At 42.1% G+C, this 22,500-nt stretch overlaps 2 protein-coding genes across 2 annotated transcripts in view; one reads left to right on the forward strand and one right to left on the reverse strand.

Annotated features, from left to right (window-relative positions):
- Positions 1-1,528: 1,528 nt before the first annotated feature.
- On the forward strand, positions 1,529-3,303 carry LOC134194628 (NAB transcription cofactor mab-10-like). Its single transcript, XM_062663570.1, has 2 exons — positions 1,529-1,826; positions 2,182-3,303. The coding sequence occupies exons 1-2, from the start codon at positions 1,529-1,531 to the stop codon at positions 2,985-2,987; spliced, it is 1,104 nt and encodes a 367-aa protein (XP_062519554.1). The 3' UTR covers positions 2,988-3,303.
- A 9,351-nt stretch (positions 3,304-12,654) lies between these two features.
- LOC134194753 (myc box-dependent-interacting protein 1-like) overlaps positions 12,655-22,500 on the reverse strand; it is a 10,829-nt gene continuing 983 nt past the window's right edge. Inside the window, exons 4-15 of the mRNA XM_062663708.1 lie at positions 18,531-18,625; positions 17,870-17,965; positions 17,746-17,808; positions 16,848-16,990; positions 15,959-16,034; positions 15,784-15,896; positions 15,350-15,515; positions 14,965-15,044; positions 14,345-14,474; positions 14,108-14,161; positions 13,544-13,645; positions 12,655-12,975 (exon numbers count right to left, since the gene is read on the reverse strand). Of these exons, the coding sequence (XP_062519692.1) occupies positions 12,892-12,975; positions 13,544-13,645; positions 14,108-14,161; positions 14,345-14,474; positions 14,965-15,044; positions 15,350-15,515; positions 15,784-15,896; positions 15,959-16,034; positions 16,848-16,990; positions 17,746-17,808; positions 17,870-17,965; positions 18,531-18,625 (1,202 nt within the window). The 3' untranslated portion in view covers positions 12,655-12,891. The remainder of the gene's footprint in view (positions 12,976-13,543; positions 13,646-14,107; positions 14,162-14,344; positions 14,475-14,964; positions 15,045-15,349; positions 15,516-15,783; positions 15,897-15,958; positions 16,035-16,847; positions 16,991-17,745; positions 17,809-17,869; positions 17,966-18,530; positions 18,626-22,500) is intronic.

Genomic DNA, 22,500 nt, shown 5'->3' on the forward strand with positions numbered 1-22,500 from the left:
TCTCCCGCATTGAGCGGGAGACTCCCGCATTTGGGACCCTTCTCCCGCCTACCCGCATTTGGCATCAAATCTCCCGCATTCTGACCATTGGCAGGTGTGACCAAATGATGGGCGCGCCTGTACTGTGTAACTGTACCCTACAGTTTTAGTACATGCATGTGTACGCACACATATTTGATATCCCAATATCAATTTCTATGTGCCGGCCCTTCTCTTCATCCAGCTCTTTCATAACATACTTGGTCAAAATACCGACATAGAAGAAGGAGTCAGTCAGAAGTGGAAAAGGGGTAGCCTCGTCCCCAGACTCACGTGATCCTGGCAGTGTCCGGTTCCCGTATGACACTTTCAGACTGCCAGGCTCATGTGAGTCTGGGGACGAGGCTAGAAAAGGGGGCTGGCTACCAGATTACCATATGTATTGCTGGAAAAGCGATCAAAGAAGGCCACAAGAAAATAGAATCCAGAACACCCCAACTAGCCACGAGAATGTGCATGTACTTTGTTCTCAGATTTTTATAACAGGCAGTAGTACGTACAGTACAAGTTCTGTGTTTAATTAATTAACTATTATGTTTAGTAATTGGTGTTGATACTGTGTGTCGCTAATTAAGCACATTAATCAATCGGTTATACATTTGTTGCACTATAACTTAATTAATTAATTAATGGCTTCTACTCCAACCAACCAGGCATGCAAATACTTAAATTTTGATAATTAGATATTATTTAAATATTATTTAACACTTATTACGATATAAATTTATTGATATTAATGCTATTGTAGGCGTGTCTAAAAAAAATTCAAACTAGCGCATTTTTCCTGCAAACTCACGCATTTTGACACTGTTAGGTTGGCAGGTCTGTCACATCACTTTCCAATGAAGACCCTAATAAGACGCCAACAAGTTTCTAACCGTGTCTGCTGCTTTGTCTTCATCTTCAACATCTTCAGCCTCAAAACTAAATGTATCTTGCCGCAGTGTCTTTCCACACGCTTGTAGCAAACCGAGCCATAGTCTATCGGTTTGTTTCTTGCTCAGCGACTGCAAAAACTCGACAATTTCGCTGTCGGCTTTTGATCTGGCGCTCTGAATGAAAATGAAATGAAACGAAACAGAGTTGAGAGATTTTGTCGTCACTCGAATCTCGCTACATACGATTTCTTTAAGTTTCGTGTAATCACCGCCTTCTAGAGCTCGAATGGCTCCTTCTACTGTCTCCATTCAAACCAGCTTCCCGCCTTGTAAATAAATTTGCGCATGCGTAGTTGTCTATTGCCTGTTTTGCCATAGATTTAGTTAATATTAATCCAATTGTTTGCTCCTTATTTCAATTTATGGGTTACACACTAAATAGTGTAATTTCTATATGCTGCGTGTTTTCGAATGATCTGGAAACCCGAACTTTGTTTGATAAGACCCGTATGTAACTCTCACGTGGTGTACACATTAATCACGTGATCAAGTGACTACGTGGTGATTGGTCAACCGAGCGCCTTCCTCCATCGCCCATGCCCCAGGCCACTATGGCTGCCCAACCACCTCCACCTTCGGCGTCCTCAGCCCCGCGGCATGCGGAGCTCCGTCATCTTCTTCAGCGCGCGAACCTCATCGAATATCTGCCCAACTTTCTGCAGCAGGGAGGAGACGACGTGCGACAGTTGTGCGAGTCGGGCGACAAAGAATTCCGCGAGATCATCCAACTCGTCGGACTCGCGTCGAAACCGCTGCACGTCCGACGCTTCACGCGCGCACTGCAGGATTGGAGGACAACATACGGGCTACCGGACCCTCTCGGTAGTCAGCAGTTCGCGCTAAAATCGAGTAAGTGAATTGCTCGTGCGCTCTAACGTTTATCGGAATAATCTCGCAGTGGCACCAACGTCGCGAACGTCACACCTTTTGTAGTAGTGCGCTAACAGGTTGTAGGACTCCGAGGATAGTCAAAGCTTTACAATTCTGTAAATTTACTTTTGAAAGGTTTGAACGTCTTACCAATTGCCATTCCTAATTGCTATCTCTTAGATTACTATGTTAGTAATTAACATTAATTATTAATTTATTGCCTTTATATATAATTAACATTAATTATTAATTTATTGCCTTTATATATTACCATTGTCATATTGATATCAATATATTAGCACTACAGTTAACTGACTATTTGATAATATGCTAGATGTTGTGGATGTTGGTGTTCAGACGGACGTGCCGACTTTTCCCGAAATACTCGTGTCGCCCATTCTTGCGGACATCGCCAAAGATGCAGCACCGCAGTCTCCACCAACTAACATTCCCACCAAATGTATCGTGGGCCTACCGACAGGCATCGACTGGGACGAAGAACACAAAGAAATAATCAGCAAGTATTCTGCTATTTATGGCCGACGGTCAAAAAACTCAAAGAAAAGGAAAAGCGGAGAACTGAATAACCACGAAATGGCAGTCAATGCAGCAGCTGCAGAGCTCTGCATGCGTGATCCGACACTCTTGGTACAAAGAGAGGAACTATTTGTTCGTGCTCGTTGTCTTGTCAGAGACAGTGGGTATAAGTATGTTCACGGCCATTCTCGTTCCAAGTTGCTGCAAGTGAGATTGACGACGTCGTCATCAACAGTCGGGCTACACTCGGAGGACATGAGCAGCATTGATCAGTTGGATATTGAGAGAGACGTTTTTAATACAGACGAGTTGCTTCAAAAAGGAAAAGTTGTGGACGGGAATTACTATGGAGGAAAACGACGGCGAACAGGTTCGTCAGGTTCAGACAGTAGCAATGAAGATGACGGGACGGTGTTTGCTGGGGATGGAGGGATAGAAGCGGATGCGGTCGCAATTGCGGCGGCGGTGGAAGAGGTAGAAGAGGAGGTTGTCACCGAGGCTGGACAGCATGGGATTCCTACGGTGGCGAGTCTGGAGATCGATAATGATATTACTCATGCTGACATGGTGACTGCAGATGCAATAGGGACGTTAGATGTGTGAGCAAATGTGGATTATTTATCATGTGGTATGCTTGTCATCTCCTGTATGTATGTATGTATGTATCTATATTTATTAGTTTGTCTGCTTATCTGTCTGTCTGTCTGTCTATCTGTCTGTCTGTCTGCTTATCTGCCTGGCTGTTTGTCTGTCTGTCTATCTGGCTGGATCGCTGGATGGCTGGCTGTTGTTTTGGATACAACTTACTGTTTCTTAGAGGTCCAGCTCCACACTGTGTATACCAGTGTTTTCATTTTGTACTATATGATTCTGTAACTTAGTGTATGATATAATCATTCACAATTCCTGATTTCAGTGACAGAGTTTCTGTTGCGCACATATTTGCTTACTAGACATTCACACACACACACACACACACACACACACACACACACACACACACACACACACACACACACACACAACCTAATTCTTAGCACATCAACAACGATAAAACTCAGTCATATGAAACATACCTATGCATCACAACTACTTAATTCCTATATATACAAGACAATGGAATTCTGTTCCACTTGCACTGTTGACCTTAATAGTGCCTGAAATAGCCAAATTCCCAAATTTAAAATGTCAACTCTCTTGTTCATTTGACCTTTGGACTGCTTCCCACGTTACATAATTAATTAACATACATTTAGTATATAAAGGTCATGTGACCTCAACCCCTGCCTCAAACTTATCACTTCACCAAGTACATCTCCCTGTATATTATACATACCTTCAGCAACTGTTTGTGTACTGTAGTTGTGAGTTGCAACTACATATCTATTGTTATACTAAAAGGGTGTCATGCAAGAAAATTAATATAAGACAAGTGCCTATCTCATTTATGTAATACACTAAATAAGACCACGTTGTTTGTATCAAGAGGTCAGTCACACTGATATCTAGGTATGGTATCTATGGAACTTGAACTCAGCGACAATGTTTCCCTGCTGAGTTCAGCAGATCTCTTACTACTATTTAAAGTAAAGTAGAACATACACTCCAGTGACCCACCCATACCCTAGACTCTGTATGGAAGACAGTCAAGGCGCAGACAAAAGAAAAAGAATGGAAAAAATTGATGACAAACAACGCACAACAGAGACTGTTGTAGCATTCAGGCTAGAAACGCCGCTCTTAGAAGGTTGTCTGTCACAGGATGATTTTGATTGAGTTTGTATTCCGCGGAGCTGCCGCGGAGTCAAAGCGGCCGCTGTTTTCAATCACTTTGTACTAAAGCGGGTGACTGATTATACTTGTGACTGAACAAATAGCGACTGATACACACAGGTATGTGACTGACGTCCTCACTACGCCCGGAATCCTGACTGAATTTCTCACCGACTGGATCTCACAACTGAATACATGAATGAACTCGGAACAAACTACCTACCATTCATGAATGAATGAAGTTATGAACATCACGCGCGGTTATATTAAGAGAAAACTAAGACAGGTGTGTATGCATGCAGCGCTCTCCTAATGCGATTAGTACAACGCCTATTTTACTACTACATTTCGGGACTATGGGCTCACCGTCTAAAGCTAACAAATCCTAGCATGACATCGAGAGAGTGCGACTGCATCACATGGCTACAGATCACAAACAATTCCATCACTGGGCGAGACAGTAACGAACAGAAAAACCAGCACCCAATCTCTTTATTTCGGACAGTCGACTATCTAAACGTTTTTTGCCAACTGCAAGTACATACAGTCAACACGTCGTGACACACAAGGAAGCAACAAGATGACAGTTGACAGCAACCACGCCCATCTAGATTCTACATCCAGTGACTTCCAAACCCAAAAATCACGTTGTTGTACTTACCGGGTTCTTGACTCAATGCGGCTCCTTCCACCTCAACAGTATGAACTACTGGCACGTAGAGCTCTGGCTTGCTGTGCTCGATGGCCCGGATTATAAGTAGCAACACGACCACCCCTTCTATAAATAGACTAGTGCGGATGTTAGCGGTACTGCCTAATACACATACTTGCATGATATTTAGAAGTGTGGGTGATGGTACAGTACACTGTACTCTTGTATCATTTGCGTGTATTTGTGTACAGTGTACAGCATTCCAGCTCATTGACTTTAACTAATAACACTGAAAATGCACAGAATTTAATTTATTAATTAAACTTTAACCGCAGAATCAAAGTGTCCACTGTTTATATTACTTCGCAAGAAAGCGAATGACAGTGACTAACTAAACTTGTGACTGAACAATTAGCGACTGATAGATAGGCACAAACGTGTGTGCTGTTGCACGGAAATCTAGATCTGACTGAATTGCTCACTGACTTGAGTGTCGTGACTGTATCTCATGATCACAACTGAATTCATGACAGAATTCGGTAACTAACAACCTAGCGTTCATCAATGAATTATTAATAAATAATCATTATTCATTAATATTAATTAGTCATTTATCGCTATTAGCACATAACCTCGGCCTTCCAGACCCGTGTTGAATTGGCGCTATACGGGTCTGGGAGGTCGAGGCTAAAAGCAGGTGTGTACACTGTACTGTATGTACAGTACAAAAAATAAGAAAGGTGTGGCGCATGCCCTCGTAATGCAATTAGTACAACGCCTATTTTGCAACAACATTTCGATCGTAGCTAATAACCATCCTATGTATACATACAGACATTTACATCACTAAGACGACATGGTAATGGCAGAAAAATTAACAACTTCAAACAATCCTAGATTCTATGTACCTTTTTGGCCAACTGCATGACATCGACGACGCCATCCAGATTCCAGACCCAATAACTCAACAAAGTCCATCTATTTCATTTCTATAAATAGAACTAACAATGTGATGTGAGCTATTTACCAACTTTGATATCAATCGGAGTATACATACTTGCATTACGTTTTAGTACACATTTAGCAAGATCCAGTGTGCTAGCAACGTAATAAAGCAAACCCATTGGTGTAATATAAATGGCAGTAGAAAGCAGATGCATTTTGTACAAGAACTTAAATTTTTGGTATACGTACTGTACATACCTGGTTAGCTGAAGCAATTGTTTATTTAGCATTGCATGATGGCACACCATGTGTGTGTGTGTGTGTGTGTGTGTGTGTGTGTGTGTGTGTGTGTGTGTGTGTGTGTGTGTGTGTGTGTGTGTGTGTGTGTGTGTGTGTGTGTGTGTGTGTGTGTGTGTGTGTGATTACCAAACGCTTCAACGTGTCCAAGCTTAGTGACTCTGCTGTTCAAGAAAATTTCTGCTCTGAGATGGACAGCATGATACAATCTACATGGAGTTCAACAGCCACGTTGGAGGCCAAGTGGTCTTGTCTGAGGTGTTCTCTATTGGAGTCAGCAAGCAAGGTCTTAGGCACAGGCAAAAAGAATACACCTGATCGGTTTGTTAGCGCTAGCAGTACCCTTCAACCTTTGATCAACAATCGAAATGAGGCTTTGCAGAGGTGGTTGTTAACTAGAGAACAAGCTGAAAGAGATAGGTTCGTCTCGAATCGAAAGTTGGTTCAAAGAGAGGTACGACGCGCCAGAAATGCCTGGACCTCAGGGCCGGATCCAGAGGGGGTTAAGGGGGTTTAAACCTCCTTTTTTTCTAATAAGCGTGGTTTAAGTTAATAATTTTATATAATTTTATATAATTTCATTAGAATAGAGAAAATTAGCAATGCTATAAATAACTGCTAACGGTAAACCCCCTCTTTCAAAAATACCTGGATCCTGTACAGATTTCTAGGTAGTCAAATATCACACAAGCCAAAGATATGTGGAAATGTGTGAAACATATGCAACATGGTAAGTCAGGTCTTCGGCCACTACAGATCACCAAAATTAAGCAAAAAGATGGTGTCATGTGTGAAACTGTTGAGGACAGACTATAGTGAGGTGGACTGAACACTTCACTGGTGTGTTGAACGTTGAGACTACCTTTGATCTGCCTCATATAGAGAACCTGAAACAACAAGAGGAGGTCATTGACCTGACTCGCCTTCCTGACTTGGAAGAGCTAACGTCAACCATTGAGATGCTAATTAAAACCAAACAAAGCGGCTGGTACTAATGGTATTTTACCTGAAATGGTAAAATGTTCTGGTCCTATTTTCAAGCAAGCACTTCTTGACTTGGTGCATGATGTGTTCAAAGAAGGACGTGTGATGAAGAAATGGGCAGATGCAATCATAGTTCCCATTCCTAAAAAGGGGTCTCTCCGACACTGTGACAATTGGAGAGAAATAAGTCTTTTAGATGTTGTTGAGAAGACTGTCGCTGGAATTCTCAAATGTCGCCTAGCTGACTTTGCAGAAATTCGTCTTTTAGAGTTACAATGCGGTTTTCGCAATGGAAGAGGCTGTGAAGACATGATCTTCTGCTTACGACAGGTAATGGAGAAAACAAGAGAGCACAACACCAAAGGTTTTGCAGTATTTGTGGACATCAAAAAAGCGTATGACTCTGTACCTAGAGAGGCATTCTATTCAGTTCTGAAGAAAGAAGGTATTCCATCATCAATGATTACAGTTGTTCGATCCTTTCATGACCAGATGTCAGCGGTAGTCAAGTATGAGGGTAACCTTGGAGAGGAAATTCAAGTACGAAATGGTTTAAGGCAGGGATGTGTTTTGGCACCAACTTTATTCAATCTATACATCAACTGTGTCATGAGAGAGTGGAGAGAGAAAGTGAAAGATACAGGCATTACATTCAAGTATGACATGACCAAGTCTTTGGTAGGAGAATATCAAAAAAGAACGCTCTCGATGGGATGGTAATGGAATTGCAGTTTGCTGATGACTCAGCATTACTAACAGAAACACGAGAGAGTGCAGAGGCATCAATCCAAAACTTTGCCTCGATTGCTGCAAGCTATGGGTTGACGGTGAGTTATGAAAAGACAAAGTTGATGACTTATGTTCCCAAACTGTGTGTTGAAGATGCTGGGGATATTGATATAGGGATTCCCGGTTGCAGTGTGCAACACGTAAAACAGTTCAAATATCTCGGTTCTATCGTATCAGATGATTTGAGTCTAGACCTGGACATAACAGAAGAATTGCACAAGCAGGAAAGTGCTTTGGAGCACTCAAAGACGCTGTCTTTCAGTCTCCCCATGTAACATCTGAAACAAAAAATGTGCTGTTCCAGTCAACTGTTCTATCAGTTCTACTGTATGGGTCATCTTCTTGGGCCGTGACTAGAAGAGATATCACAAGGCTTGTCACATTTACAAATCAATGTCAACGTTTCATGCTGGGTACAGACAAGTTCAAATAACAATTGGAACGAATCACATCAAATGACATCAGGTACAAGCTTGGCAATCTTGAAACCGCAGAAGACTCTTTGATAGCTCAGCGGCTTAGATGGCTTGGTCATCTAGAACGTATGGAAGATCATCGTCTCCCCATAGCAGGCAGCTGCTTCATGCGTGGCTACCATCAACTCGTCCAGGGCATGGGGTCAGACTAAGGTGGAAAGACAGAATTGTAAAAGACCTTAAAATGGTTGGCCTAGCAAGCACCTGGTCCCAGCTTACGCAGGACAGGCAGAAGTGGAAGAACGTCTGTGCCAGCAAAATTAACTCAACCGTCACTTCAAGAGTAGAATTAGAAAATGCCCAAAGTAGTCAGAAGGCTCGTGACAGAGCCGATCCCAGCAGATGTCAAGACGAACAGCCTCTGTTGTGCACTACCTGCAAGCGACTGTTTAAGTCACAAACAGGGGAAAAGGACACAATTGCAACAGAGGACAAAATCGCCTAAATCCCCGGGAACGAACAAAGGCCGGAATCAAGTGCGACAGATGCGGTCGTTTATTCACACGAGAGAGTGACAAGAAAAGACATAAATTTCATCAATGTATTTAGATTTGTGACGTATTTACCAAGTAGTGACTTCCTTTTTCTTACGCTTTTTACGTTTCGCCATCATCCATGTGGATGGGCAGTTGAAGGTTGAAGGTGTGTGTGTGTGTGTGTGTGTGTGTGTGTGTGTGTGTGTGTGTGCGCGTGTGTGTGTGTGTGTGTGTGTGTGTGCGTGTGTGTGTGTGTGTGTGTGTGTGTGTGCGTGTGTGTGTGTGTGTGCGTGTGTGTGTGTGTGTGTGTGTGTGTGTGTGTGTGTGTGTGTGTGTGTGTGTGTGTGTGTGTGTGCATCTTGTAAAGATTTAGTTTGAGAGTCCCAATACTGTTGAATAAATAGTAATTATAGTATAACAGCATGTCTTACATACCTAGGCAACAACAATATATACACTAAAAACAGTCAATGCGATACACATTTAGCAATCTAATTCACTAAAAATACAACATCCAAACTTTCTAAATACAAGTTTACATCATATATAAACTCTAGATCGAGTCAGTAATCTATATAACTTTGTCGCATTTTTACTTAGAATTAGAGTCGGAGACCAGATGTTACACAAGTCATTCCATCTTTATCAGTGATCGTCTCTTCCTAGATCCGACTCGACATTCACCCAAATATTTACACTCACATCTAGAGGCTTCCTTGTAGGTCACAATCTCCTCGGTCGAACCACACTGCAGCTTAATCGACCTCTCGACCATCTTCTTGGGTTCACACGAGTGGCATCTCATCTTGGCTTCTAGTTTGCCAAGAATGTATTCTGGAAATGTCACGGATGAGCAGCCACCGGCACACACAGCCAGTTGCACAGTCTGAGATTTACATCCTTTTTTGTGTAGCGTCAGTAGGCCTTGTCTGTGTCTTCTAACTGGATGACGACAAGAACTGTGGACAGTTGAGGGTAAAAGTAGTAGAAAAGCAGCAGTCAGTAGAAGTAATTGCAGTGTCGTATTCATGTTGTTGATTGCACTAAAAAAGTAAGAGACTGTTAATTAAACAAACAGACACACATACAGAATGACCAATCAATCAACCAACCGACTGACAAACTGACAGACAAACAGAGAGACTGCATGCAGACGGATTGACAGACAGACAGACAGACAGACAGACAGACAGACAGACAGACAGACAGACAGACAGACAGACAGACAGACAGACAGACAGACAGACGAAAAAACAAACACACACACACAAAACCAAAACAACTATACATACATACAATGCTAGTTACCACTTACCTTCAAGTATATCTCTCCTTCACAACTCCCGATTCTTGTCAAGCTTGCCAACATACACCAGCTCATAATGCAACTAGCAAAGCGACCCACACTTATATAACAAGCACAGCACCTCCACCCAATCCCAAGAAAAAATTGGGAAAGGACCACACCTCACACACTAAGTATACTCCACCTAGATATTACTACACAGATGTCGTTATCTTGTGCAAAGGTAAACATGGATGTGTCGCAAGAGAATTCCCCACGTGCACCTCTCCCTGCCAACACCCACTCATACAACTGCTCCGAAGGTCGTCAACCGAGCCTCCCGGCAGGAATTGGGAAAACACATATAGACTATGCAAAGAGAAAGTAAAAGGGAATCACATTTACCATATGCAGACTGCTTGCTGTACTATCTATAAGCACTAGCTGACATCACACTTTTTGTAGAGCTGCCTGCATCACATGTACATGTGTGAGCTGGATGTCTAGGGTCTATTCCACGCCCAATAGTCACTATGCACTTGAAACCTTAGAGAAGCAATGGTTGCCTAGTAGGCACTTGTTGACATGCAGCACAACACTCTAACTTAATTAGACCACGCCCAATATGACTTTACTATCATGAAGATGATGTAGGCGCTTGTTTTGGTAAAAACGGCACACCATACACATAAGGTTAAACTTCAAAAATCAGAAATATCTTCACTGTCCTTTGAACCCTCGCGACGATCTTTAGTAGTATGGTTGGAAACTGTAGGGCATGGCATTTTTGTTTACTAGGTTATCTAAGCCCTTCCTACAAAGGAAACAGAAGGATCCGACTTTTGCATATCAGAGAATACTAATATGTCTGAATATTCGGATACAACGAATGGTGTGAAGCGATTTAGAAAATTGTCTTTTCTTGGGAGACCAACGGACCAGCAATTGGGTTGGATCTAGTGCATGGTGTAGCATATGGTACAACTAGGGCACCTATAGTGCTCTATGAGCACACCTGGGTGTATCTGGTGTGATCTCTGCCTCATTACAATCACACAATACTGTAGCTGTACATGTGCGTCCAGGTCCAAATGGATGCAGGTGATAGTGGTTAATTAAAGTTGATGGGAAGAGGTCGAACACAGTAAAATTTGAATGTTCTAATGTATGCGACAAGATACTGGATATGGCTACATGGCTACCACGTGGTTACAAGAGGATATCCGTGTGTTCCACCATGGCCACACCCTGGGCGTGAACAACATCCGGTTCCTGTATGACGTTAGGAACCGTTAAAACTATTGGTAATAGATGAGACTATCTCCATATACAGGGTGTCCCAAAAGTCTGGCCCCTACAGAAAATGTATAAAAAACACTAGGATAATACTACCGTGTATTTAATAAATTTCAATACATGTTCAAAATGACGTTCATTTACTTCATTTTCTAATGAGTTCAACGCAAGACCGTGCACATTTCTGAGCATAGAAGTATTTGTTTGTATCACACAGTATGTCCCTCTAAAGCTAGACTTTTGGAAAACCCTGTATAGAGCAAAATGCAAACATAATGAAAGAAAATGACAGACAAACAGACATGTACCATCTGTGAACATGTAAATCTGGTGGTGGGCCAGTTTGGTCACATGAAGCCATAGCATCAACTTGGTCCAACTGTCTTGAGAGCTAAATGTGCACCACCGAAGAGAGCCACAACATCACTATCCAAATTCAAATGATAGACCAGACATTGTGGCATATTTGACCCCGACAAGGGCTGCAATGTTGACCTGGATATAGCTCTGGCACACCCTTGGAGCTCTGATATTTTTCCAAGGTCATCTGAGTCAGATAATGCTGCTGCAGAAAGAAGGGAAGATAGGAAGAAGGCAAAATATGCAAAGGAAAATCTACCAGGTGGATCAACAGTCAGTTTCATTCCCTTAGTTATAGAACATTTTGGACGATGGGGTGAGATGGGAAAAAACTTTCTGGAAAGGCTAGCCAAGAAGTCACGTGATGAACTTGGTTGACGTAACGCTGCTGAGTTTCTGGACATCTGGAGAGAGATTCTCAACTCAACTTCAGAAGTGCAACACAAAGGTCATCATGAGAAAAATCTCAGCTTTGACAAATGACATTGACTGTACTGTAGATTGCTCTACCCAGTTTTTCAGCCACTAAGTTGGCTCCAGGTAGTCTGCATTGTTCTCTTTTAAGTGTTACATGTTTGTTTGTTTTTAAATCTAGTCTTAGTAAACTCTCGTAGTTACAAAACTTTATATAGTTACCTTGCTAGCATTGTATTATAGATGTATGTTTGAAATAAATTTTATTTGACAGACAGACAAACAGACAGACAGACAGACAGACAGAAAGACAGACAGACAGACAAACAGACAGACAGACAGATGAACAGACAAACAAACAGACAGACAGACCAACAGACTGACACAGACGACAGACAGACAGACAGACAGACAGACAAACAAACTTCAAAATCTAAAAACTTCACTCAGTCATTACTCTCAATCCCCTCACAAGATGACATAATCCTCACTGATCAAACAACACTGCAAACAGCAAGCCAAGTACATCAACTTCATGTCAATTCAACTCTCTATTGATCCTGAACACAGGTAGTTTAAAACCAATTACATTTTACTCCATGTCTACAAACATTTGTTTGCAATCATATGCAATCAAACGAATGCGTGCCTCACTGGCACGACAACGTTGTGCATGTCAGTTGTCTGAAGTGACCACCAAGTCTCACAATAATTAATTGATTTCAATGTCTGATGCAACGTGCACATAAAGAGATCCGAACTAGTCGACACGTTTCGTGAAGTTCTCTGGAAATACACCTTTCATGCCGTCAGATACTTTGACACCCACTAGCCATCCCTCGTCCTACACAACAAGTTGGATTATTTCTATTTGTTTTATTGTTGTCTATCTGTCTGTCAGTCAGCATGTTTGTCCATCTCTGTATGTGTGTGTGTGTGTGTGTGTGTGTGTGTGTGTGTGTGTGTGTGTGTGTGTGTGTGTGTGTGTGTGTGTGTGTGTGTGTGTGTGTGTGTATGTCTATATGTCCATCAGTTTGTCTGTCTGTCTGTCCATCTGTCTGTCTGTCCATCTGTCTGTCTGTCTGTTTGTTTGCCTGTTTGTTTGTCTGTCTGTCTGTTTGTCTGACCATCTGTCTGTCAATCTGTCTCTCTGTATGTTGTCCATCTGTCTGTTCATTTGTCTGTCCTTCTGACTGTCCATCTGTCTGTTTGTCTGTCTGTCTGTCCATCTGTCTGCCTGTCTGTTTATCTGTCAGTCTGTCTGTTGTCTGTCTGTCCGTCCGTCTGTCTGTCTGTCTGTCTGTCTGTCTGTCTACGTGTCTCTATCGTCAAAGTCACGTAAACTTTCTTCACAGTATGGTAGTATATATACACAGCCAACTACTGAATTCAATTGTAACAATATGCTCCACCTGTTCATCAAGATCATCAAAAGGCATGACATCTATTAGCTCTCCCTTCTCAAACTCAAGCTCATCTTCATCCTGTGCCTGATACTCATGCGTTGTGATCACCTAAACAAATTTCAAAATCAACAGCTAGTGTGTGTGTGGCATGTGTGTGGCATGTGTGTGTGTGTGTGTGTGTGTGTGTGTGTGTGTGTGTGTGTGTGTGTGTGTGTGTGTGTGTGTGTGTGTGGCATGTGTGTGTGTGTGTGTGTGTGTGTGTGTGTGTGTGTGTGTGTGTGTGTGTGTGAGTGTGTGTGTCCTGTGAGCACCTGGCCAGGCTCCAGGAGATTGCTTAGCACAGCCCATAGCTTCTGCTTAGTGCACAGGACCCTAGCCATCTGGCTGGGAAGCATTACCGTTTAATGGCAGCTCCTTACCCATTTGCCATTCCATTTGTGTGTGTGTGTGTACATTAAGTGTGTGTGTGTGTGTGTGTGTGTGTGTGTGTGTGTGTGTGTGTGTGTGTGTGTGTGTGTGTGTGTGTGTGTGTGTGTGTGTGTGTGTGTGTGTGTGTGTGTGTACACTAACCCTATAGACCACACTTGAATCAATCACATCATCACTTTTCCCAGGGCTCTCTGCCTACACACAAACCACCCATTTACAAATACAACAACAACACACAGCCAAAAAACTAAAAAGCACAAACAAATAAAAAAATTTGCAAATTCCTTCACCATCAGTTCACACAACTCAACACCATTCACCCATTTCATTATTAAATGCATTGCATATTAAACATTGACCACACCCACTCAAACTCACGTGATCTTCTGGCAGTGATGCTGCTAATGGCTCAGCTTGTTCGGTTTGTTCAGCTTGTTCGTCATCTTCGTGTCCAGAGAGAGAGACTGGTGGTGTTTTGGTTGGCTTTTGAGGAGCTTGATGAGAAGGTCTACATGCAGACAAGCTAATAGGTAAAATCTACATTTAAATTGCTAGTTAATTAAACAATTAATTAGCTTAGTAAAAATGTGCTACAATGAAGTCATCAGGAAAGTCTTTGATGTGCATTGTATGCTTCAGCGTCTCTGCCTGTCTGTCTGTCTGTCTGTCTGTCTGTCTGTTTTTCATCTATTTCAACATCAATACTACCATACAGTAAATATCAGTATTAAAAAGGCACTACAGCTAAATAGTGAGTTCTCTGTCTGTCTGTGTGTCTGTCTGTCATTCTATCTGTCCATCTGTTTGTCTGTTTGTTTGTTTGTCTGTCTGTCTGTCTGTCTGTCCATCAGTCTGTCTGTCTGTCTGTCCATCAGTCTGTCTGTCTATCTGTTTGTCTGTCTGTCTGTCCGTCTGTCTGTCTGTCTGTCCGTCTGTCTGTCTGTCTGTCTGCTGTTTGATTTAGTTAGTCCACTCATTGCAATGAAACTCAGTCTTACAGACACGGTCTAGGAGGTGCGGATGGTTTTGCCAGCTCTTTCATCTTCTTAATGCTGTCGCGCCTTTGAGGAATGGAAGGCTAGAACCAATAACAAGTAAGTAAGCTATGTATTTCAAAAACCAATAAATAAGTCAACAAACAGACGAGAAAACAAACACAGAAAAACAGGAGAGCATTAAAACAGAAACATAGATTGACAGATGGACAGGCAAGTAAACAAACAAACAGACAATCACACACACACACACACACACACACACACACACACACACACACACACACACACACACACACACACACACACACACACACACACACACACACACACACACACAAGATGACATGCTAATGCAAAACTCCAGCATTTTAAAGACACCTCTCACCTCCCCTTTCGTCTCTTCCTTAGACGTTTGATCCTCTCCATCTTCCTGCGATTTTTCTTGTTCTACTGCTACTTCATCGTCCTGATCCTCGCTCACGTCGTGTTCCTCTGCATCTTGCTGTACATCCTCATCCATGTTTGCCTCATCGCTTGGAGGATTCTCCAGGCTATAACACCCACAAAAATTGTTAACAATTGATATCAACTATGAGGTAAACATCAAGTTGTGGAATAAACAGAGAATATGTGTGTGATTGTGTGTGTGTGTGCACGCACGCGCATGCATGTGTGTGTGTGCACGTGTGTGTGTGTGTGTGTGTGTGTGTGTGTGTGCGTGTGTGTGTGTTTGTGTGCGTGTGTGTATACATGCGTGCGTATATCATAATTTACTTCAATATCCATTATACAAATTTCCTACATTAGATTTGTACTCGCCTTGAAGCCAAAGCTGAAACAGGCGACGACATTCTCGGTTTTCTTGTGCTGTGGACCTTCGTCGCAGCATCTTGTGCAGCCACGTCCATCAAGTCATTCAACTGTGTTTTCAACTGCATGCAAAACATGTCAGTTTGATTGTGAACGTCGTGTAGTCACATTAAGTGACGCTCACAGCTGTCACTGTTGAGTGGAACGCTGCCTCTGCCAAGTAGAGGCTTTGAAATATTGATGCGTAAAATGGAATTCGACTAAAATGTGGAGAAAAAAGATCATGAGGGTATGGGTAGGTGCTCATTGAAAAAAGATGTGAGTGAGACAATTATGTTTTAGGATGATTGTTAGATAATTTGCTGAGTACTGAATAAGCTGCAGATGAAGAGGTACCAGACAGACAGACAGATGGACAGACGGATAGACGGACAGGCAGACAGACAATAAACAAATGGATGAACAGACAAACAGACAGACACACAAGAGAAAAACAGACCTGACAGATGGATAGACGGATGGACAAACAGTCAAACAGACATACACACAAACAGATGGACAGACAAACAGAAAAACAGATGGACAAATAGGCAAACAGACAAACAGATAGACAAACAAACAGACATACACACAAACAGACAGACTGGCAAACAGATAGACAAACAAACAGACAAACAAATGGACAGACAAACAAATGGACAGACAAACAGACGAACAGACACACAGACACACAGACAAACACACAACAAACATAGATGCACACAAATCATACATGCAAGTAAACACATTAAAGCCAAACACACAAAAGCAACAAAATAAAATGCAAGACAAGACGCATAAGCACACACAAACAAGCAAACAAACACAGCAGATGGACACACACACACACACACACACACACACACACACACACACACACACACACACACACACACACACAACACACACACACACACAACACACACACACACACACACACACACACACACACACACACACACACACACACACACACACACACACAACAAATACTCATAATAAGCAAATACGTACATTATTGTTGGCACTCAAACCTGTCATAGAATGTCGGTAACTCTTCATATAACTCATTAGTAAGATCATCATAAACGTGTCGTGCTTCTTCAAATTCAGCCTCAGCTTGTGCCAATTTTGTGTCACTAATTTTGCCTTTTGTCTGTTTGTCCTTCCGTAATTGCTACAAAACATGATAATGATGTGAACTAAGTTTGTCTGTCTGCCTGTCTGTCAATGGTAGTATATTTTCATAAATCATAACTATTACAGGCTAAATCAAACTAGGCAATGCACGACACAGTTGACCCTAGCAGGGTCTTACAATGATAACTAAAGAACAAAAAACTGAACAGTGTCTGTCTGTCTTCTTGATAACGTGGATGGACATCACGACGTGCAGGGCCACCATAGAAGACGCCTACGCTGACGCGAGATAAAGATCCATGCAATCCATGATGACGACACTCAAACAAAGAAAGTATTGGCACAAAGACACGAAGAGGGAAGTACCAAACAATGACTTGTAGACAGCAGACTATGCAGATAAAAAGAAGAGCAAACAAACAATCAAACACGAAAGGGGGCCCCAATGGCGAACAGAGTCATAAACGGCATTAGCGGCCGAAGCTGCAAATGATGATTTGGACAACGACTTGAAAACTCTTCTCTTTGATCCTTGAGACGAACAGGCTAGAAATGAGTGGTTTGGCACTCTTTATCCGAGATCAGTCTGTCTGTCTATTAGTTTGTCTGTCTGCCTATTAGTTTGTCTGTCTGTCTGTCTTTCTCTGTTTGTCTGTCTGTCTGTTTGTCCATCCATCGGTCTCTGTCTGTTTGTCTGTGTGCCTATTAGTTTGTCTGTCTGTCTGTCCAGCTGTCTGTACTCATTTCTATCTCAATGCATTACTACATCACATTTTCCATTTCTCCAAATACCTCTAAATGCCTTTTTCTTCTATCGTAATCAACAACCTTCCTTTCATGTTTAGAAATCTTTGTCTGTACATACAACACACAGCAGTCACCACACACAACAACAAAAACTGTAACAACAAACAACCTTGACATCAGAGAAGTAAGCAAAATATGTAGTCACTGGGTCACTCAGCTGCAGCTTCAACGTCGTCAGTAGTTCATTATGGCATTGAGATAAATCCTAACACAAACGTATCACACACTACTAAGATCATCAAACAGCAGCAATCATGTAAATGTCAGTGCATCTGTCTGTTTATCTCTTTATTAGTCGTCTGTCTGTCTGTCTGTCTGTCTGTCAGTCTGTCTGTCTGTTTGACCATCTGTCTATCCGTGTGTTGTTGTCTGTCTGTCTGTCTGTTTGTCTGTCTGTCTGTCTGTCTGGCCGTCTGTCTATCTGTGTGTTTGTGTCTGTATGTCTGTCTGTCAGTCTGTCTGTCTTTTTATCTATGTGTTTGTGTCTGTCTGTCTGTCTGTCTGTCTGTCTGTTTATCTGTGTGTTTGTGTCTGTCTGTCTGTCTGTCTGTCTGCCTGTTTATTGTCTGTCTGTTTTTGTGTTTGTGTCTGTCTGTCTGTCTGTATTTCCATCTGGCTGTCTATCTGTGTCTGTCCATCTGTCTGTTTGCCTGTCTGTCTATCTGTCTGTCACTACAACATACTGATCATATTCGCGTGCTATGTTCATCATACATCTCTCATAACTCATCCACATACTCATACATACAAACTGCATATTTTGTACTTACATTTAGTGCCTGGCTAACTTCAGCCTGCCGTGCCCATTCAGGCTCGTACAAATCATGAAAACAATCTCCTAAATTCTTACTAGCAGTAGACATACCTTCATAGCAACACAAGCAAATCAAGAGAAGAAACGGAGTGGCAGGCAAACAAATTCAATGATAAAACAAACAGACAAAGATCAGCAAACAAGAAATAGGTAAACACAAGTATAACAAACACAAACAAACATACAAACAACAGGTAGGAAACTATAAACAAATAAATAAAAGACAAACAAGCTGACAAACAGATAGACAGACAGATAGACAGACAAACAGACAGACAAACTGACAGACAAAACAGACAGACAAACAAACACACACCAAGACAGACAGACAGACAGACAGACACACAAACAGACAAACAAACAAACAAACAAACAGACAAACAGACAGACCCACAGACAGACCAACAGACAGACTAAGTAGACCAGAATTACTACCGCTTCCAGGATCTACTGAAGTTGACCGGAAAATAAAGGAAGCTCTAAGGCTAGTCAAAAGTGAAGAATTGCCAAGAGCTGCTAAGCTTCTAACAAGTCAAGGCTTAGCTCCAGCCACCAATGAGACTATACAAAAATTGAAATCAAACATCCTTCTCGATGTTCTCCTTTACAAGATCTTTGTTGTGATGACAAACACAACTCATCCTGACAAAATCTAGTGTGAGCAAGTTTTGTGAAAAGCTCCCAGAGGCTCAAGTTGTGGTCCATCCAGATGGAGGTACGAACATTTCAAGTTCATGCAAGACAATCATTCTACTTTTGATTCTTTGCATTCTGTTTGTGTTCTCATTGCTGAGGATAACGTTCCACCTAACATTATCCCTTTGTTGTCAGCATCTCGACTAATAGCTCTTCCGAAAGCTAATGGAGATGTTCGTCCAATAGCAATCGGGGAGACTTTAAGGAGGATTACAGCTAGGGCAATATGTTTACAGGAACGATCATCTTTCTCAGAGTACTTCAGCCCCATACAACATCGAGTGGCAACAGCTGGAGGAGCAAAGTTGCTGACGTATCATATACAGCTGCTTATGGATTAGAACTCTGAATGGTCTGTTTTAAAACCGATGTCAGTAATGCTTTCAACTCTATCAGCAGGAGGTGCCTCATGGCAGAAATCTCAAAATGTTTTCCTGGGATAGAGCTCATGTCCATCAAATGTATTCATAGCCATCATCTCTGATATACACCAAAAATCAATCTGTTGTCACCATTCAGTCAGAGGAAGGAATTCATCGAGGTGACCCATTGGGACCAGCTCTTTGCTACAGCAATCCATCCAAATCTCCTTTTGCTACAGCAGCAACATCCTAATGTAACCATCTTGGCTTATCTTGATGACATCTACGTTGTAGGACCATCAAATTGCTGTATGTCTGTTTTATCAGATATCAAAGCATCATTTGAGAAAATAAATCTAGCTATTTGTAATAGAAAGTGAGAGCTCTATTGTCCAAGTGGGTCTTTTGATAGCCAGGCTGAAATTCCAGTGGTAATTGATGGCACAGAAATACTAGGAACACCAATTGGAAGTCCAAGTTATGTGGAGTCAAAATGTGTTGAGATTTCTAAGTCTGGCCAAGATCTATGCACAAAGTTAACTGAATTGGATGATTCACAGAGTGCACTACTACTTTTCCAACATTGTAATGTACCAAGGATAAACCACTTAGCTAGATCAGTTGTTCCTTCTTGTCTTCAACCTGCTGCAAAGATCCATGATGAATTGACTAGAACTACATTTAACAATATTTTTAAGTTAGAGTCAATTGATGAGTGCAAATGGAGACAAGCTACTCTAAAAATCAAGCATAGAGGTTTTGGGCTGATATCAACGGAAGAATCATCAAGCATTGCCTTTGTAGCAAGTTGGGCTCACAGTATTCATGAGTTACCTCTCCACTTCCCAAGCTTACAAGAATCTGTTGATACTATTCACTCAACAGACCTAGAACTACCATCTCAATCATTGGCATATTACTTAAACTCAGCTTTTTGTCCTTACCTTTGTCTCCATCTTTGAATGACAGTTTGGGAAATGCTCCAAATCTTTGTGATTTGTCTTTAAATCCTGTGAAGCTTCAACAACGAATTACTCAAGGAATCAACAAACTAAGGGCAGATTTGATCTTTGATGATATGCAAAAGGTGCTAGAGATGCTGCCAGGTTACGATCCCTACAAGGAAGAGGAGAAGGAGCTTGGTTAGAATCAGTCCCTACTTCAGAAAAGTTCGCAATGAATAAGAGTGAATTTCAGATAGCGGCTCTTCTGAGACTAGGACAACCAATGCCTTTCAAATCTTGTGTAACACATTGTAACTGTGGCAGAGAACTGGATGCTGACGGTTACTATCTCCTCATTTGTAAGCTTGGTGGAGGCCCTGTGTGGGAACACAATAATCTTGTGGCAGAGTGGTGTCAGTGTCTCAGGGACTTGCAACTGCATCACAAAAAAGAACCTAAGAATCAATTCAGTGTTCTCCCCAGGCATCTCAAGACGTGGCGGGTCGCCACGCCCTGGCTAAATCTTACAAGGACACGCCCATTCCCGCCATCCCTTGACTAGCGCCGCCACGCCTTGACTTATGCCCGCCACGCCTTACTATCTGGTTTGCGTTCTTGTATCTACGAATAAAACACCTGTAGTTGTTGAGGAAAGTCCAAAGCAACGTCATACCGATCGCTATGTCCAAAATATCCTTATGACGTTTTTCAAATCCGATCCGACGTCATTTGGTGGCGTATTGGCCACATTCCAATCCGCATGCGAGTCACGCCCCAGGCAGCCGTTTGTGCCATGGAGTCGTTATTGGTGCGTTGAGAGAATACGAAGTCGCAAGACAAAGTACATCAATGCGTCGAATTATGTTGTTAAAGTGATAGCCCAATTTCTCGTTCTTCTAGTGGCGATCTTGGCACATACGGAAGCCGATCTGGGAGGCGTTACCCTACACAGGATGTAAGACAATGCAATCATTACAGACGCCAAAATGCGCTTGGACGGCATCGGCCCAAAGCCTAACTTAGTGAAAGCATTGCTCAGGTTAGTGTAGACACGTTCGCAGTTTCGAAAAACTTGTAGATCTCGACGAGCATGCCGATAGGCTGCGCACGTGCATGTCTCTATTTCTAGCGTCGATATCGGCATGGAAAATTGTCACCGACTGCTTAGCGAACTTGTCTACTAGTGCTAAGTTACTAACTTAAGCTATAACAATCGATTTTGTGATTTGTATTGGCTTGGAATCAAGTGGGAGACGCAGGTTTTGACATGTATGCAGATTACAAAGTAGCCCGGATAACAAGCGGGGGCGTAGAGGGTTGTGTTGTACTCTGTCCACGCATAGAAATATTGTACAGCTAACATTTTAGACCAAACACAAGCACCCTATGTTGCTTTAGCACTGCACTGCAAAGCCAGCAAATCCCAGTCGGATGACCACGCCCATGTTTGAAATAACCACGCCCACAAATGCATTTCATTTGGCCACGCCTATGAGGTATCCTGGGGAAAACACTGATCAATATATAGACAGTGAAGACAGTCCAGACTCATAGTAGATGATTCAGGAATAGATGCCAATGTCGAACTCAATTCTCTCTGGCACACCCATTTAGTAGCGACACAGTGGTAAGAGTAACAAAAAAGGACAGATTTGTAGCTGCAAAAAGAGGAGAAAAAATAAATATTCAAATCAACAGCATCCAGGGTCATGCAAAGCTACCTTCATTCCTTTGATTCTTGAACATTTCAGTTGTTGGGGAGAAAAGACAAACAATTATTTGAACCAGCTGGCCAAGAGATCGAGAGATGTAGAAAGTGGATCGAGTGAAGCATAGTTTAGAGGACAATAGAGAAAGAGACTATCGATATGCCTTCAGAAGTCCAATTCCAATGTAATATTGAGAAAACTTAGAAAATTGCAGA

This window comes from Corticium candelabrum, chromosome 19 (assembly GCF_963422355.1).
Source record: "Corticium candelabrum chromosome 19, ooCorCand1.1, whole genome shotgun sequence".
NCBI classification, from domain to species: Eukaryota; Metazoa; Porifera; class Homoscleromorpha; order Homosclerophorida; family Plakinidae; genus Corticium; species Corticium candelabrum.

Bases quoted from the DNA above. Each gene is read 5' to 3' on its own strand.
- LOC134194628 (XM_062663570.1), top strand. From the start codon at position 1,529: ATGGCTGCCCAACCACCTCCACCTTCGGCGTCCTCAGCCCCGCGGCAT. The intron at 1,827-2,181 runs GTAAGTGAATTG...ATAATATGCTAG, and splicing joins GCAGTTCGCGCTAAAATCGA to ATGTTGTGGATGTTGGTGTT.